General features: G+C 44.2%; 1 protein-coding gene across 1 annotated transcript in view; it reads left to right on the top strand.

Moving 5' to 3' along the window:
* The first annotated feature begins 342 nt into the window (after positions 1-342).
* Positions 343-16,428, top strand: part of MATCAP2 (microtubule associated tyrosine carboxypeptidase 2) — a 44,962-nt gene continuing 28,876 nt past the window's right edge. Inside the window, exons 1-2 of the mRNA XM_090050158.1 lie at positions 343-427; positions 656-796. Coding sequence (XP_089906284.1) covers positions 391-427; positions 656-796 — 178 coding nt within the window. The 5' untranslated portion in view covers positions 343-390. The remainder of the gene's footprint in view (positions 428-655; positions 797-16,428) is intronic.

Consider the following 16,428-nt stretch of genomic DNA (forward strand, 5'->3'; position numbering starts at 1 on the left):
ATAAAAGCTCCTGCTCTGTCCGTGCCTCTACTTCTGCCCCCTTGACCAGGTAGAAGAGCTGCCAGGGGGGATTGTGCCCATCTCCATTACACTGCATACTGCACAGGCTGCCTCAGATGTTGGACTGCCTGGCGCTGGCAGCTCAGGGATACTGCCTTGCTACCTCAGAGAGCCCTCCCACCCCCTCAGTCTGGGTTGTTTGGGTGGGGGGGGGGGATGTATTCCCCTCATACTACGAATCCCAACATGCCATGCTCCCCCTTGCTTCCAGTTGCACATAGGTGTGAAGGGATGAAGGAGGAGCACTGCAGTCTGGGATGTGTAGTCTCCAGCTCTGCAGAGCTCTGCGCAGCAGCTGCCTCCTGCTGCCCACCAAGGCTGCCTTGAGCCATGGAAGAAGGAGGCGATGGGTGTCCTGACAACAGAGGTAGCCTCGCTCTCTGGCTGCTCCTGGCTCTGAAAAAGGAACAGCAGCAATAGGAGCAGGAGGAATAGGAGAGGTGGCAGCTTTTGCTGCTGCTGCTGCTATCGAGTGCAGGGGGAGGGGGCGGTTTATCCAGCACACTCCCCATTGCTGCAGTCACCTCAGCCCTTTCCTCCTGCACCCCCCCACTAACAAAAGCGGACACTACATCCTTCCTTTGGTACCTTTCAGCTCTCCATGCTGGAGCCTGGCACAGGGAGTATCTTCTGGGTGTGAGGGCAAGAGAGACAGGCAGAGTGACAGTCCGACACACCCACCCACCCAGCCACACAACTGCGGGAGGAATGATGCTGGAATCCATTCGCGTCACTGGTGAGTGTTACTCTTCTTTTTTTAATCCTTTCTCTCTTCCCCTCCTATCCCTGCAGCCTGGTATCAGGGAAACAGTCTAATCAGCTGCCAGAATTACAAAGCGATAAAGTAGATTTTACCACCCACCCCACCAAAAACTGAGTTTCTGAAGTCTCCTCTTTCCGCCTTACCCCAATTTGGATGTGGCACTTCAGCTATATTGCTTATCATTAACAGCAGTCAGCATGGGATAAAGCAAAAAGACTAAATGCTTCATAATTGTGTTTTCTGAATTGCCCAGTTCCTACCCTTCCATCTTTCCCGTAGTGACAAAATGCTCAGAGCACAGCTCTGCCTGTTTCCAAGCAACATCAATGAAGATTATATCATCCTAGAAAGGCATATAAAACGGCAACCCAAGAAAATACTAAATGACCCAACTTAGTTGTTAAAACACCTGCTTCCCCTTGTGGCCCTGTACAGTCAAGGTGTTTGAGGGGCCACACACCTACATGGCATCTTTGGAACAAGACAACAAGAGTATAAAACAGGAGATGGAGAAGCCAAGGCAAACACTAAATACCTTTCTCTGCAGGGTTAAAGCATAAAAATGAGAGCATTTATTTTAGAATAGTAAAGTAAGGGAACAGACAATCAAACAAAACTTATTATAATGCTGATAAAATAATATTGTCACTAATATTCTCTGAGGACTGTACAGACAATTGAAATACAATAACAATCATAGGTGAAGCAGTATAGACTCTGGTAATATCAAATAAGCTACTACAACAAAATATATTCCCTATGCATAAATAAATACATGTACCATATACAGTTAGTTTCACGTTAAAGGAAATGATAAAAATCCATATTTTTCTTTAGACAGTTTCCTTTTTAAAAAGGTAGTCATTTTGTACATCTGCTTCCAGCTATATCTATCCTAGCATTGAGAAAATGTTATCAACCAGTGAGAGGTACAATGGAGTGAGTGCACTATCACAGGATACTGTTAGGATCATTATTTGAATTGCTTTTAACTAATTTTATATGAGTAGGTTTGTAGGCCTCTTAAATGTGCAGGCACTTCAGATGGGTACTTGGCATTATTGCTTGTATGATGAGGCAAGTATCAGTGCTGAAGATGTTAAAGGGAACAGAAATAAGATTTTTAGAAATAAATGAAGTCTGTTTTTTAAGACTGCTTAAAAATCATAGTTAATACTATATAACCCCATTTGGGGTCCTGATTGTGCATGGAGATATTCCTTAGGAGAGCCTGTGCTTCAGTGCAACCAGAGGTTTTGCTTAGATACAAGTTTTTGCCTGTAGAATTGACTGTAAGATGAATGTCTTAAGGTAAAATCTGGATGTGAATGGGAGTTTTTCTATTGTGTTCACCACAGCCAGGATTTTACCCTTGGTTATTGTGACAGATCTTATTTGTCAAAGTCCTGTGTAGTTTTGATCCTACCAGGATGTTCTCTTTATACTGCAGAGACAGGAAGGCATTTTGCCAGGTGTTTGATTTAGTTTTGGGTAAGTACAAGTAATACAAAACACATTTTTAGGAAGCACTTCACCAGCTTCAGCTGATGTTTCCTTTGATTACAGAAAGTATGTAACCAGAATATTACTGGGCTTCTGGAGAAGGAAAATAAAATCACACAGTTTAAAATTATACTACATTGTGTTATTATTAAATAAGTATTATAATTACACAGTAAAAATTAATGTTCTAATTAAACAGTGAAGTTTTGTATTCAGACTTAAGAAGGATTCACCTGAAATTCCATTATGAACTCCCATTTCTGGTATTTTATAACTCAGTCGTAAGAGCATTCCTGAGCTGAAACTTGCCCTCAGTTGGAGTTAATTTATATTTCTAATGGCAAAAAAATAAATGATGAATAATAGATATACATTTACAAAATAAAAATGTAGGTAGGCTTAAGAGGATGTTAGTTTTGACTTCTGCAAGACTGTTCCCAACACAAACGTGTTTCTGATCACTTAAACCTGTTTATGTGTAACTTCTGCCCCTATACATTTTATATGCATTTATCACTTTAAGTTTATAAGTTACTGCGGCTTGAAAAATCATTTTTATTGCATATTCAGGACTTATGTTCAGTATTTATTGAACTCATTGATGAATTATGCAATTCTTTTGGGTTATTAAAGGCAGAAGTGATGACGTTGCTTGTATAGTTCAAGATGCCTGGCACTTTCCATTATATGACCCTGTTTTCAGCTGCTAAACTCTAACTTTTAAGAATAAATTTTTCATGGTGGGGATCTATGTGAGGCTGAATTTCAGCCATTTCAGAAACTAATATTAGGCTAAATACACTGTTTTTGCATGTTTTAAAAAAAAGGATACAGGCATTTGTTAAAAAGTTAGTGCTTCTATTCTGGTTTGGCAGAAGGAATCACCTTAAATTCAGAAATGTGCCTTTTGTGCCCTGCTGAAAAATGTGTTCAGATTTAGCTGGGTTATCAACAGGGATCCTGGTTTTCTCTGATTAAAGAAAAATCCCCAATTTTCAGAATAAAAAAGTAACCCAAAATCCACATTTTTCTGTGATTCAAATTAAACACTACTCATATTTTATTTTAGTGGTGTTTCATTTCGATTGTGGAAAATCATGGATTTTGGGTTACATCTCGTAAACTGAAAATTGGGTATTTTTTTAAATCAGAGAAAACCAGGATTCCTGGTTATCGCCTCCAAAAAAAAAATCTCAGTTTGTAAATATCCAGCTGAAGCATGAGAATTTATTGGAACCTTTAAAAAGTTGTAATACAAGTCCTAAGTGTTTTGGGTTAGACACCTAAAACTTGAACACTTCTGGCTTTAATCACTCAGTGCCAAAGGTTCCTCAAGTGTAAAATGGAGATACCATGTAATCTCACAGGCATGTTGTGAAGAAAAAGTCTGTGCCCTGGGCTGGGGACAGAAGTTACACATAAACACGTTTAAGTGATCAGAAACAGGTTTAACCTGAAACAAAACAGACATTCAGTGCACTTAAACTGGTTTCAAAATGGCTGAAACTGGTTTAAGATAATCCTGGTTGGATGTAATATCAGACTTAACTGATTTATGTCAAACTGGTTTATGGAACTTCTGTCCAAGATCCCTTCCTGGTTCAAGTTAACTAACAATCCCACAGCATCCCAGGATGATTTGCAGCCCTGGGCTGTGCTGTCTGCTCTGGCTGAGCAGGGTCTGCCCTGCCCCTCTGCTTCCTAGTCAGAGCACTAGCACACCTCTGGCTGGCTGAGAAGAGGGTGTGGAGGGGAAAAGCCATCCCTCCAGCCCAGGACCCAACTCACAGCCGAATGCAGCGTGGCGTAGAGGGGCAGGGGAGAGAGTTAGGGTGCCAGGAGCAGAGTAGGAGTCCACCAGCCATGCCCCCCTCCTCAGTCTGTGGGCCAGCTGAGGGGGCAGGGGGCAAGGGAAGCCTGAATCAAGGCTTGACTCTGCCCCCAGAGCTGGGAGCGAGGAGCAGGACTGGAGTCCCTTGCCACGCCCCCTCCTCAGTCTCTGGCCCAGCAGGGAAGTGGGGTGAGAGCCTGTACCAGGGCCCCAGAGCCAGGAGTCTGAAGCGGGGCTGAAGTCCCCTAGCCATGCCTTCTCTTCAGTCTCCAGTCATGCTTTGGAGATGATGGCCAGAGACTAAAGGGGGGGGGTGTGGGTGGGGGACTTCAGCCCCACTCCAGGGGGGGCGGGCAGAGCCAAACCCCAATATGGGCTTCCCATGCCCCTACCACCTCAGCCAGCCTGGAGACTGAGGAGTAGGGCATGGCTTGGGGACTCCAGCCCTGCTCCTGGCTCTGGGCAGGTGGAGCAAAGCCCCCAGTTTGGGCTTCCCCCCCACCTTGCTCCTGGCTGCTCCCATATTTGGGTCTAATGCCAGGCTGGAGGGGTGGGTTTTTTCCCCCCGTCCCTTCCTCAGCCAACCCAAAGGCTGAGGAGGGCGTGTGGCTGGGGGAATCAACCAAGTCCCAGCTCTCTGCAGTGGCCAGCAGGCTGGGAGGTCTGCTCTACCACCCACCAGCTCCTGATATGGGCCACTGCAGGGGTCTGGCTGCCTTTCCTGTTTGAAAAGTGAACATCAGTTCACTTACTTATCAGTTCAATCTATGCAGTTTAAAGGAACCCACAAACATTGAATCGATTCAGCCTCAGGCATTTTGACTGCCTGTACTTAGCCCCAGTGGTAGTTCTGTTATGGCTATGTTACATTCAGCAGTTGTGCTTCCATGGTGTGAAGTATAGCTTGGGGAGGCACAAACTGCTGCTAGGACTGCAGCAGCCAAGAGGCCAAAAAGTAGCTGTACTCATCTTCTGCCAGCTGTTGAATGGCAAAGAATGATTTAACCCTGTTGCTGCAGAGGAGCTTTGGTGTGGATGCTGTGTCAGTTCTATCACCACCCACCCCCACTGCTGCCGGGTCCTGGCTTCGGTCAGGCTGTAGCCCCATTCCCTGTGTCATGCTGTTAGCACAGAATATGGGGGAACACACACTCCCACAGACTCCCCTGTCGCGTCACCAATGCTTGAGATCCTTACAAGGGTGCCACAGGGTAACATATGATGACAGCACTGTTAGGTGTGCAAACATGACTAACAAGATAAACACAGAAATTTCAAAGAGGAATCCATGTGGTCAAAAACATTCTGACTGGTTGTGGTCTTTAAGAGTTCTCCAAAAGAGAAGAATTGTTCTACTATTTTTCTGTAGTCAAAAACCAAGTGAAAATGAAAAGCTAGTATTTTCTGACGGGTGCCTTGAGTCTAAAAAGGTTGAGAAACACTAGCATATATACTAAATAATGATGAAAAATGCAGAACTACTTTGTGAACCAAGAAGCATAACTAGGGATCTGTTTAATGTGCAGTTTCATGGATTTCGCAGAAACCATGAAATCTGGGATTGTCTACAAAACCTGTAAAATCAACACCCAGAAAAATGTAATAAAAATTAAATGCTGGCTCCCCATTGGAAGCCAGTGATCCTTGCTGCCAGGAGAGGAAGGCACCAGCTGGTGAGGCAGCAGGAAGGGCAGCAGACAAGATGCCTCCTCATCCCACCGGGGCCAGTCAGTGCCAAGAGGCAGAGCTGTACAAAGGGCAGCCAGCAATCAAGATGATGGTTGTCCCCTCACCCCTCCCTCTCCCCCGCCAAGGCCTCTCTGCCAGTCAGCACTGGGGGGTGGGACCTCTCCGCCAATCAGTGCCAAGGGGCAGGCTGCCACAAAATGACCACGTAATTAGAACTTTACGCTGCAATCAATCAGCAAAAATTGGTAACCCGCCCTGCAATTTAGGTAGATGCCTAAACATAACCATGGAATGGGTCAGAGGGAGATGATCTAACTCAGGGGTGCTTAACCTCCAGCCCATGTGCCAGATGGATCCTGCGGAGCCATGGCATCTGGTCCATGGGGCTCACTGTGGGTCAGGAAATTTGGTGATGGGGGAGTGGTGTCCATTGATATTGCTACCCTCCAGCGCTGCCAAATTCCCACACCCTTTCTCCCCACAGCCAGATTGGGCTGGGTTAGACTCTTCTCCCCATCCGTCTGGATTGGGGCTGGGCCACGCCCCCTTCCCTCTGCACAGCCGAATTGAGGCCAGGCTGCTCCCCATCCCCATCCGCATGGCCATCGCACTTGCCCTAGGCAATGGATCAAGGCTAGAGGTCAAATCTGGCCTTCAGAGGAACCAGGCACTACCCATCTGGCCCACCCCATATCTAACTTAATGCTAAAGCAATTATTGTGTCTTCCCTATCACTCACTTCCAGTTTTAAGACTTTTGCTACTTGTTTTTGCTTTTTAATAAATTGATCACCTACAATTCCTTGGTCATTCTGTAAAATGGACAGCCATGTTTGGGTAACTTATTAAAGATGATATTCTAACACAACTATTCTAATAATACAAAAATTACAGCCCAGACCATTATACTGTGCAGTCTGGGACAGATGCTCTTTTTGTTATTGTAATTTTTTTCTGTTATATAAACTGAAAGAAATGAAATCCAGAAATTCAAAATTATAATTCCTAGAATAGTTCTAACTCAGTTCCCTGGCACGTACACATTAAGGTTAAAGCACTGTACAGTCATGAGCTTCACTGTGATTTATAGTTTGGCTTGCCTTGGCATCTATATGCCAGGGGTCAGAGCCTAGGGGAGTCCTTGGAATCTCAATTTGAGCATTAACAGAGTTTGGTGATTAATACAGAGTAATTATTACCAACCATTGCTACCTCTCCTGGGTGCTGTTAGTAGTATGGAGTTTCTCAGAAGCGGCCATGTTTGTAAACAGTATAATGCTGTGTGCTGGTAGGCTGAGAGTGGATTTATAATAATAACAACATGTGAAATGCCTCAGCAAATACCTTTTTCATTTGATTTTATTTTTTGCAAAACCAAACAAATTCCTGCAGTTAAAGATCAGATAACACAAACAACCCTCTCCCTTCCTCCCCCTCCCGCCACAATTTTTATGCATCATTTTATCTGATTCAAGGGCATATCCTTATATTAACAGAAATCCATTGAAAAGTATTACTATGTGTTTGTTTATTAAGGAACTTTGGTGAATCTTTTAACTTAAAGAAAATTGACTTAAATAATTGACTGACACAGTTATACATTGTCAGTGCTTCCTCTGCATCAGAAAGGGCTGTAGACTTACTTTATGCTAAAATGAAAGCCAAGATTCATCTTATCTTTTACTGGAGCATACTGCCTGAGATCATGTAAGACATTTGGTTTCTATTGAGAAAGTTGCTGCTTTTCCAGTAGAAGCCACAAGTATACAGACAGTCAGGATTTTTCTCCCAGAGCAAAAATGGCCACTCCAGGAGAAAAATAACTTGGGAACATTGATGGTTAAATGGCTTCCAGGTGAGTTTCTCCCAGAAGACCAAACTTCTGTATATGTACCTTCTGAAAGAAGTTGCAACACAGTCCTCTGGCATCCCAGCATGCTTTGCTTCCAGCTGCCCCCATAGGTCCAGGGAGACATTGTGTCACTTGGGTTGGACTCTACTTCCCCAGATGAGCAGGGAGCCCTTTTACAGTCCCCACATTTAACTACAGGGAGACAGCCTGCAAGGCAGCCTGGTTCAGCCAATCAGGGGTGCCTTGTGCACTACTGTCATCTGCTGCCAGGCAGATTGGAAGCCTATAGAGCAGGCAGAGATGTGTGCAAAAGGGCCCCCTGACTGCTCAGCAGCTTGGCACTCAAATGTCTGTTCTGGTGTGTCTAGGTAAGTTTCCAAAAAAACAAACCTGGGAGAACTATCCTAGATCTTTTGAACATGTGTATGTAGCCTTAGACTCTGAGTGTCATACAGATGTGACATAATGTGTAATCCATTCCTTTGCAGAACATCTTGTTTATGTGCCACTTAAATCCAATCCCCTTGAATCCAATTTTGAATCATTAAATGGAATTTAAATGGTGAAGGGACATAGGGAGAGTTTTTCCTAAGCATTCAACATCCATAACTAGGGTCAGATTGTCAAATGCAGAAATGCAAAGTGAGTGCACAGGCAGTTTCTTTTGAGAGCAATGAGAAAAACATTGAGATATGAACATTTTTGAAAATCTACTCATTTCTCTGAAGTGCTGAACACTTTTGGAAATTTTCTGCCTAGAGGTCTTCTCTGCAGTAGGGTAAATTTCCACTCAGGATTTTTAATGCAAACAGGCATTTGGATGTGCATATTCAGTAATTAAGCACCTAATTACCATATGTACATAAATAAATGAGTGAACTTGCATAAAATTAGAGGCCCCTTGAATGATGGGTGGAACTTGACTCTGTGGGTTCTGCTCTTCAGAGCATTTTCAAGTATTTCAGAATGCTCCCATTAAGAAACTTTTAGCTGGTTTTAAGAGTCTCAGCTGATAAATGTTATTGAAGCTAAAGAAATTGATTTTTGATAGGCTTTGGTGTAGTTTGTATAATGGAAAATTTGCTTCTTTTGAACTGTCAATGTTTTTAAAGTCTAGATCATGGCTCTACTGCTATTGAGAAATGGGTCACATGTCTCTCTTGAGTGAGAAAGTGGAAATGTATTGAAATCCAGTAATTCTTAAGCATCCTTACATATACCTCCTTTTTCCCTCCCCAAAACACAAACTCACACTGTTCTCTAGAGGTGCACAGATATATCAGTCCATATCAAATCGGCAGCAATAAAAGGAAAATTGACATTATCAGCAGTTGGCTTTTTTTGGCCAGGGTAGCCGATAATGTCACCGATTAAATGCTGCATGCATGCGCGCAGGTGCAGCATGCACATTGCCAGGGATGCAGCCCAGCAGCTTGGAGACCAGCGTCTGGCTGGTAACGAGGTGGGGGGGAGGGTGGCCCACCATGAAGGAGGGAGTGGGGCAGGAGCAGGAACTGCCCAGCAAAGGCAGGGCACGGTGCAGAGCTGCAAGCAGCTCATTTGGGAGGGGGAGAGGAAACAACTCCCTGCTGCTGCGCATGCTCCCAGGGGAGGCATGGGGGGCATGTGTCACCCAGATTTGTGCATGGGGTGAGGGCGGGATCCCCGCTGTGGGCTCAGGGCCAGGGGCTGCACGGGCCGCTTCCCGGTGGGGGGCTGGCCCAGAGCTGCACTTGGGGTGGGCGGCAGTGGAATGGGGAGGGGAGGATACGGGGTGGGCTACAGCTACCCCAAAATTTGCCCTGAGCATGGCCCTGGCCCAGCCTCCCACCAGGAAGAGGTCAGAGCAGTCCCTGGCCCTGAGCCTGCAGCGGGCAGCCTGCCCTCACCCCATGCACAAATCTGGGAGCACACATGCCCCCCATGCCTCCCTTGGGGGTGCATACAGTGGTGGGGAGCCACCCTACTCCCTACTGCCCTGCGCCCTCTGGACAAGCCGCCTGCAGCTCTGTCCTGCGCCCCATCCCACCTCAGCTGGGCAGCACCTGCCCCTGCCCCTGCTCCTGCCCAGCCCCACTCTCTCCCTCACTGTGGGGGACCCCAATGTCCCCCCCCCACATCCTTTCCCCCCACAGACTAACCAGTCAGCACTGCTTTCCAAACTGCTGGGCTGCATATCAGCTCTCTGATGGGTATCAGCCAATGTGGCTGGTTAATAATTGCCCATCACTATCAGCCCAAAAATTTTTATCACAGATTTATAGAAGTTTAGGGGTGGAAGGGACCTTGTGAGATCATCAGGTCCAGCACCCTGCTCTGGGCAGGAAAGATGGCTGGGGTCATATAACACCAGCAAGGTGTGCATCCAGTCTCCTTTTGAAAATCTCCAGGGTAAGTGCCTGCACCACCCCCGCTAGGAGTCTATTTCAGAGTCTCTTCACATTAACTGTGAAGAAGTTTTTCCTTATATCCAGCCTAAAACCTTCTTCTAAGAGTTTATGACAGTTGTTCCTGGTTTTCTCCTGGGGCACTTTGGTGAACAGTTGTTCACCTAGCCCCTGATGCTCTTCCAATTATACTTGTAAGCTGCCACCCTCTGAAGTCTTTTCTTTTCTAGGCTGAACAGTCCCATATCTGTCAGCCTTTCCCCAGATGGCTTATTCTTCAGACCTCTAATCATACAAGTGGCTCTTCTCTGGACTCTCTCAAGCTTCTCCACATCCTTCTTGAAGTGTGGCACCCAGAATTGCAGCCTTAACATTGCCCAGTACAGCAGGAGAATAATTTAATTTTGCTTGAGATGCATCAGTTCATGAATGCCACTGTATCGTTTGCTCTGCTAACTGTAGCATCACACTGGCAGCTCGTATTCATTTTATGGTCAATTATGACTCCAGGTCCCTTATTGGTGCACCCCTACTGATCTCAATAATAACTTCATGTATGGGAGTAAGCAAATATCCAGGGTTAGGGTTTTAGCAGTTAGAAATGTAAAAACACTGCCATTCTGAATCAGTTGGCTGTTAATTTGTTTTTAAAATACCAAGTTTGCTCTTGTGGCCAGCACCGTGTCCAGGGATGCTTCTTTTTGAGGCCTACTCTATACTTTAGTGTTCTGCCAGCACAGCTTGGATCTCCTTAAAATTTCTCTGTGGCAGAAGCCCCCTGCCCCTCATCTGCCACCAGAATTGAAACACTTCTCCCGAGTGAAATAAGTTTTCTGTTGCTATTCACAGAAGGCTTGTGTAGATACTCCTGTGCCTTCTGCCAGTTTTGGTGGTCCCTTCAGCTGTGGTGCTTTCCCGGGATGTACTTTGTGCTCTGCTGGCACAACTGCAGCAGTAGGACCACCAGAAGTTCATGGGTGTATACCTAGTCTGGTGATTTTGTAGGGCTGGCTTCTGCCAGAAATAAGTAAATGTAAATAAGATTTTACTATCCTGACAAAGACCAAATCATCCCATAAAATCCACAATGTGTGAATGGCTTAGAGAGGAATAGGTTAGATGATACTGTGATAACTCCAGTGCCCTTTCCTTTCTACCACTGCTGGGGGATGGGGCTTCTTGAGAGAATTTAAGAAAAAAGAGAACAGACACATCTTGGAAAGGAAGAGAAACAGCTAGTCTAACTGTAAAAATGGACACTTAGCTCTAAGAATTAAATAAGGGAGGAGACTTCTAGTCCTTCTGAGTGAAAAGATCATTGTTTGAACTGATTTGGCTGATCTTGTTACTTGGAAGACCTGGGCTAACTAATGACAAAATTTGAAGAAAATAAAATTGAAGAAAATACCATGTTTGTTTTGTTCACTTGGGGCATTTAATGATGATGTTCTGAGTCACTTCTGCCACTTCCCTGACGATCATTTTTCCCCGTTGTTTGTTTTTTGTGGCTCTTTCAAGTAGCAATGGGGAAGTAAAATATTTTTAAAGCTGCAACAGCTGGCAGAGCACCTTGGGTCAGGTGGTGGACCTGCAAATGTTTTTAACATCTTTTCAAAATTACACTATATACCAAGTTGACAATTTTTCTTTAAGACTTCCACTTACAGTGGAATTCCTGTTGTTGTTTACTGGAATTGGCCACATGTGGGTTGGGGTCATATTTTATGAATGCTTTGTACATTTATATTTGTACAGCTAACGTTTATGATTATATGAAAAGCAGAGTAAACACTTTAACCACAACCTAATTTAGCCTAAAAGATTTGCAAAACAGAACCTGTTTTGACACTATGAATTTTATTATACTACTGTTTACCTAGTGTCAGTAGTTAACAACTTTCAATAATACCTTTCTAACATTTGCTGAAGTATAAAGGACATTTTATGCACAAATGATAAGTTACTTCTGGTACTGACCTCCAGAGATAGAGTGCCACTGAACAGAGACTAAATTGTGCTACCTGAGTTTTTTCTCACTTCTTTGAGTTGCTCCCAATGACTTTTGGTGTCACAGAATGGAGACTCAGGCCTTCCGAACTTATGTGTGGGTACACATCTACCAAACAAACACTTAAGAATATTATGCCCTGGAGGCTTTTAGAGCTATTAAGACTTGTATATAACAGTGGGTATGGCTACACAAAATGCTACATATACAGTAAATTAATTCTACTGTGCATTAGCACATCACAGCAAAAGCCATGCTATTGAGCTAATGCACAATACAAGTAGTCTATTGCGCATTAGTATCACTTAAAAGGCATGTACCGGTGCTACTGCGCAGTAGTGCTGGTTACTACACATTTAGTTAGTACCTGTTATTACAGGTACTAAACTTAATGCACAGTAACTACAGCACATTAATGCACGTGTAGATGTGCCCAGTATGGGACAGATATAATACTTCTTCCACAAGCACTTTTTCAAGGGAAAGCCTAGCTGCTCAAACATAATGATATGGCACCTCACTGATACAGCACCTCAAACATAAGTACCACAATGATACAGGGCTTCAAACATAATGAAATCTCAAACATAATGATATTGCAAAAATAAGACTAAATCTCGATCTAAATAACTTTGGGTACATTTGGTACCAGCTTTTGACAGTGTGGATAAAATAGACACTATTATTGTGGATGGTTATTCTAAATTTTATGAGAGAAAGCAGGAAAGGAGCAAATCAATAATTTACTTTGCAGGAAGAACGGCATCATTTTTAAGCCTGTCTATATATTTTTCAGTGAACTGACAAATTGGTCATGCATCTACTTTTCAAATGTGACATGGCAGCAAGGATATAGCAGGCCACAGATTGTCAATGACAGGGCACAGATAAAAGGCAGGTTAAAATATAGCTGGCCACTTGGCCTACACGAAATAAAAAATATTCATAGTCTTTTAAATATTGTCAATCACTAATAAATGGAGCTGATTAGATTTTTATACCAACACTATGTGGGGAGTGTTGTGTGCAGTTTTTTGGGTTTGGGATTTTCTTTTTCCTGACAGTTTTTTTTTTTTTCTGACAGCTATACTGATTTTTTTCCACTGTCTCAACCTGTTGGCCTCTTCAGCTTTATTTTGGAAAAAATGCTTGCTGGAGGTTATAGAGAGATAATCCAGCATAATCATTACCTGATCTTTGACCTATGTGTGAACTATGGAAAATGTTATCTGATGTAATCTTTCTAATACAGATTTAAATATAGCCACAGATGGCAATGGATTTAATTTGTGTGAATCTGGGAACCTACTACAGCCTAGTTTGCAATACCCAAACTGACACAGCATGCACTGGAGGGTTGCCATGGACAGTTATACTGGTATGGCATATGATATTAGACTGATGCAAGAATTTCAGAGTTTTATTTATGACCATTTTAAGACCATTTCCCTCCATTTTACTGCCCCTTCTACCATTTCTTGGTTATACTAGCATTGTACCACTTGAGCTCCAAGGAGTTTCTTACATTGTGGTAAAAAAAAATGGGTGGATTGATAATGGAAACAACTCATTTGCAATGCTAGATACTTGTATCTGAAAATTTGTGTTACCTTTGGCTCCAGAACACAGATCTACCTTTAGAGACCAGGTTGAGGTCACTTTGAAATCATGTCACTAAAATGTGCTTACCTTTCTTAAAGACTCCCAGAGTTAGCACATGCCGGAGGCTCACTTTAACTACCTTGGTCAAAGAATCCTAGAAAATTAGGTTGGAAGGGAACTCAAGAGGTCATCTACTCCAACCCCCTGTTCAAAGCAGGACCAGCCCCAACTGGATCATCCCAGCCAAAGCTTTGTCTAGCTGGGTTTTAAAAACCTCCAAGGACGGAAATCCCACAACCTCCCTGGGTAACCTGTTCCAGTGTTTTACTACCCTCCTAGTGAGAAAATTCTTCATAATATCCAACCTAAACTTCCCCTGCTGCACCTTGAGATCATTGCTCCTTGTTCTGTCATCTGCCACCACTGAGAACAGTCTAGCTCCATTCTCTTTAGAACTCCACTTCAGGTAGTTGAAGGCTGCTATTAAATCCCCCCCTCTCTTTAGACTAAATAAGCCCAGTTCCCTCAGCCTTTCCACACAGGTCATGTCCCCCAGCCCCCTCACCATTTTTCATTGCCCTCTGCTGGACCCGCTCCAATTTGTCCATATCCTTTCTGTAGTGGGGAGCCCAAAACTGAACACAGTACTCCAGATGTGGCTTCACCAGTGCTGAATAGAGGGGAATAATCACTTCCCGTGACATGCTGGCAACACACCTACCAGTGCAGCCCAAGAAGTTGTTAGCTTTCTTAGCAACAAAGGGACACTGTTGGCCATAGGCGACGCATAAGGGGAGCAAAGTCCCCGCTCACCTTCCGCCCCCCCTCCCACTACCAACACTGCTGCCAGCGGCTGCGGGCGGTCCCTGCTTGCCACTTGCCACCATCGTGCCCCCCAGTCATGGAAGACACCAGTCATTCATGCTGTTGGCTCATATTCAGTTTCTTGTCTACTGTAACTCCCAGGTCCTTTTCTGCAGAGCTGCTTCCCAGCCAGTCAGCCAGCCTGTCCTTTTATCTGCTTTCCCAGAAATGTGAGAGTGATCATCCTTTCCTGTCATTGCCAAGAATACCTTTTATTGTATAGTAAATGTGCGTATACTAGTTTACTTGTGAATTTTGGCCTTCTGTAAAATAACTTGGCTGCATCATGATCTGTGCAACTGATACTAGAAATATTTAACCATTCTGCCTGCTATACACCAGAAGGTAAGTACATTGATCTGTTTAATGATGGCAGCTCCAAGAGAACTGAAGAACATGAAATCGTAGTGTGAAATATGAAAGAGTTCATAAAGCAGGGAAGCATCCATAATGTTTTTGTGACATTTGTTCTGGAAACAAAATCAATTTTACTATGAAAATAAATCTGGAATTAAATTATTGATTTATCTTTCCACTGAGAGACTTATTGATCCTATTGCTAATGCTGTATTCAGAGTATAATTACTACATACAAAAGTAATTGAAGTTCAGAAGTACCTAACTGTACATCCAGAATCCAGAGGTCCTTATGTAAATTTTGTTCTGTCTGTACTTTGGGCCATATCAATGGCTACATGGATCCTTTACTTGTAGGCCTGAAAGTTCGAAGTAAGGCCACACAGACATCCATTTTCTCCTGGGAAAGTCACTGCTTTCCCAGGGGAAGTGACAAATGTACAGATTCTGCATTTTTCTCCCAGAGCAAAATTAACCTGCAAACAGCTAGGGTTAAATCGCCCCCAGAAGAGTTTCTCCTGGAAGAGAGAATGTTTGTACACGTTCTTTTCTGAGAAAAGATGCAGCACAATTGTCCAGCATCCCATTTTGCTTTCCTTCCTACCATGGAGACAATGTATGTTGCTTCCTCAACTCTGCTGTTCCAGCCAAGCAGGGAGCAGAAGTGCTGCAGGGAGATACAGACTGACTCTGATCATTCTGGGTCAGCCAATCAGGGCTGTCCCATACACTGGGGAGCGTGCAGAGCACCCTGAGATGCATGCACAGGGGATCCCTAGATGCACAGCATCAGCACTAAAGATTCTCTGCTTGTCAGGGGTTCAGCATCCAAATGTCTGTTCAGGCAGGCCCTGTGTGCCAACCCTGCAGCCCCAGAAACTGATACAAGAAGCAAGGGGAGGGTCACAAGTCAACAGGCCAAAGGAAGGGGACAGGTAAAAGGTAAAAAAAATCAACACTGTGGTAACATATACTCAGCATCTTAAATTTCCCCCACTCCCCCGGCACCTCCGGAGATGTCCTCAAACAAACCTTTAGTCCCTAGGGCAGTGGTTTTTAACCTGTGGCCTGTGGACCTAAGGGATCTGCGAAAGATGACTATGAACAGTAAAAAGTATGTGAATACTGATACTTACAATTCAAAGGGGCCTGCACCTCTGTTTGAAATTTTCAGAGGGGTCTATACCTCCATTTGACATTTTTTTAGGGGGCCACAAGTGAAAAAAGGTTGAAAACCACTGCCCTAGAGTGCTCAAAACAGCAGCCAACAGCTGCCACCAAGTCTGAGTCTAGTTTCTTCAGTCCACAGTCCTGGCTGACCAAACCAGTGAGGTCTTCAGCTCGATTGTGCACTTCATGTAGGGCTGACCAGGTTTCATGTGCACACTGCTCTGTCTTCCCCCCACGCCAGCCTCGAGCTTCCTCTTCCTTTTCTCCATACCTCCCAGCCCATGGGGGTTTCTGGGAGTTGCAGTCCAAATTAACAATCAACACAGCTCTGCAGACTGCTCCC

This window comes from Crocodylus siamensis, chromosome 5 (genome assembly GCF_052110815.1).
Source record: "Crocodylus siamensis isolate JL-2025a chromosome 5, ASM5211081v1, whole genome shotgun sequence".
Taxonomy (NCBI): Eukaryota; Metazoa; Chordata; order Crocodylia; family Crocodylidae; genus Crocodylus; species Crocodylus siamensis.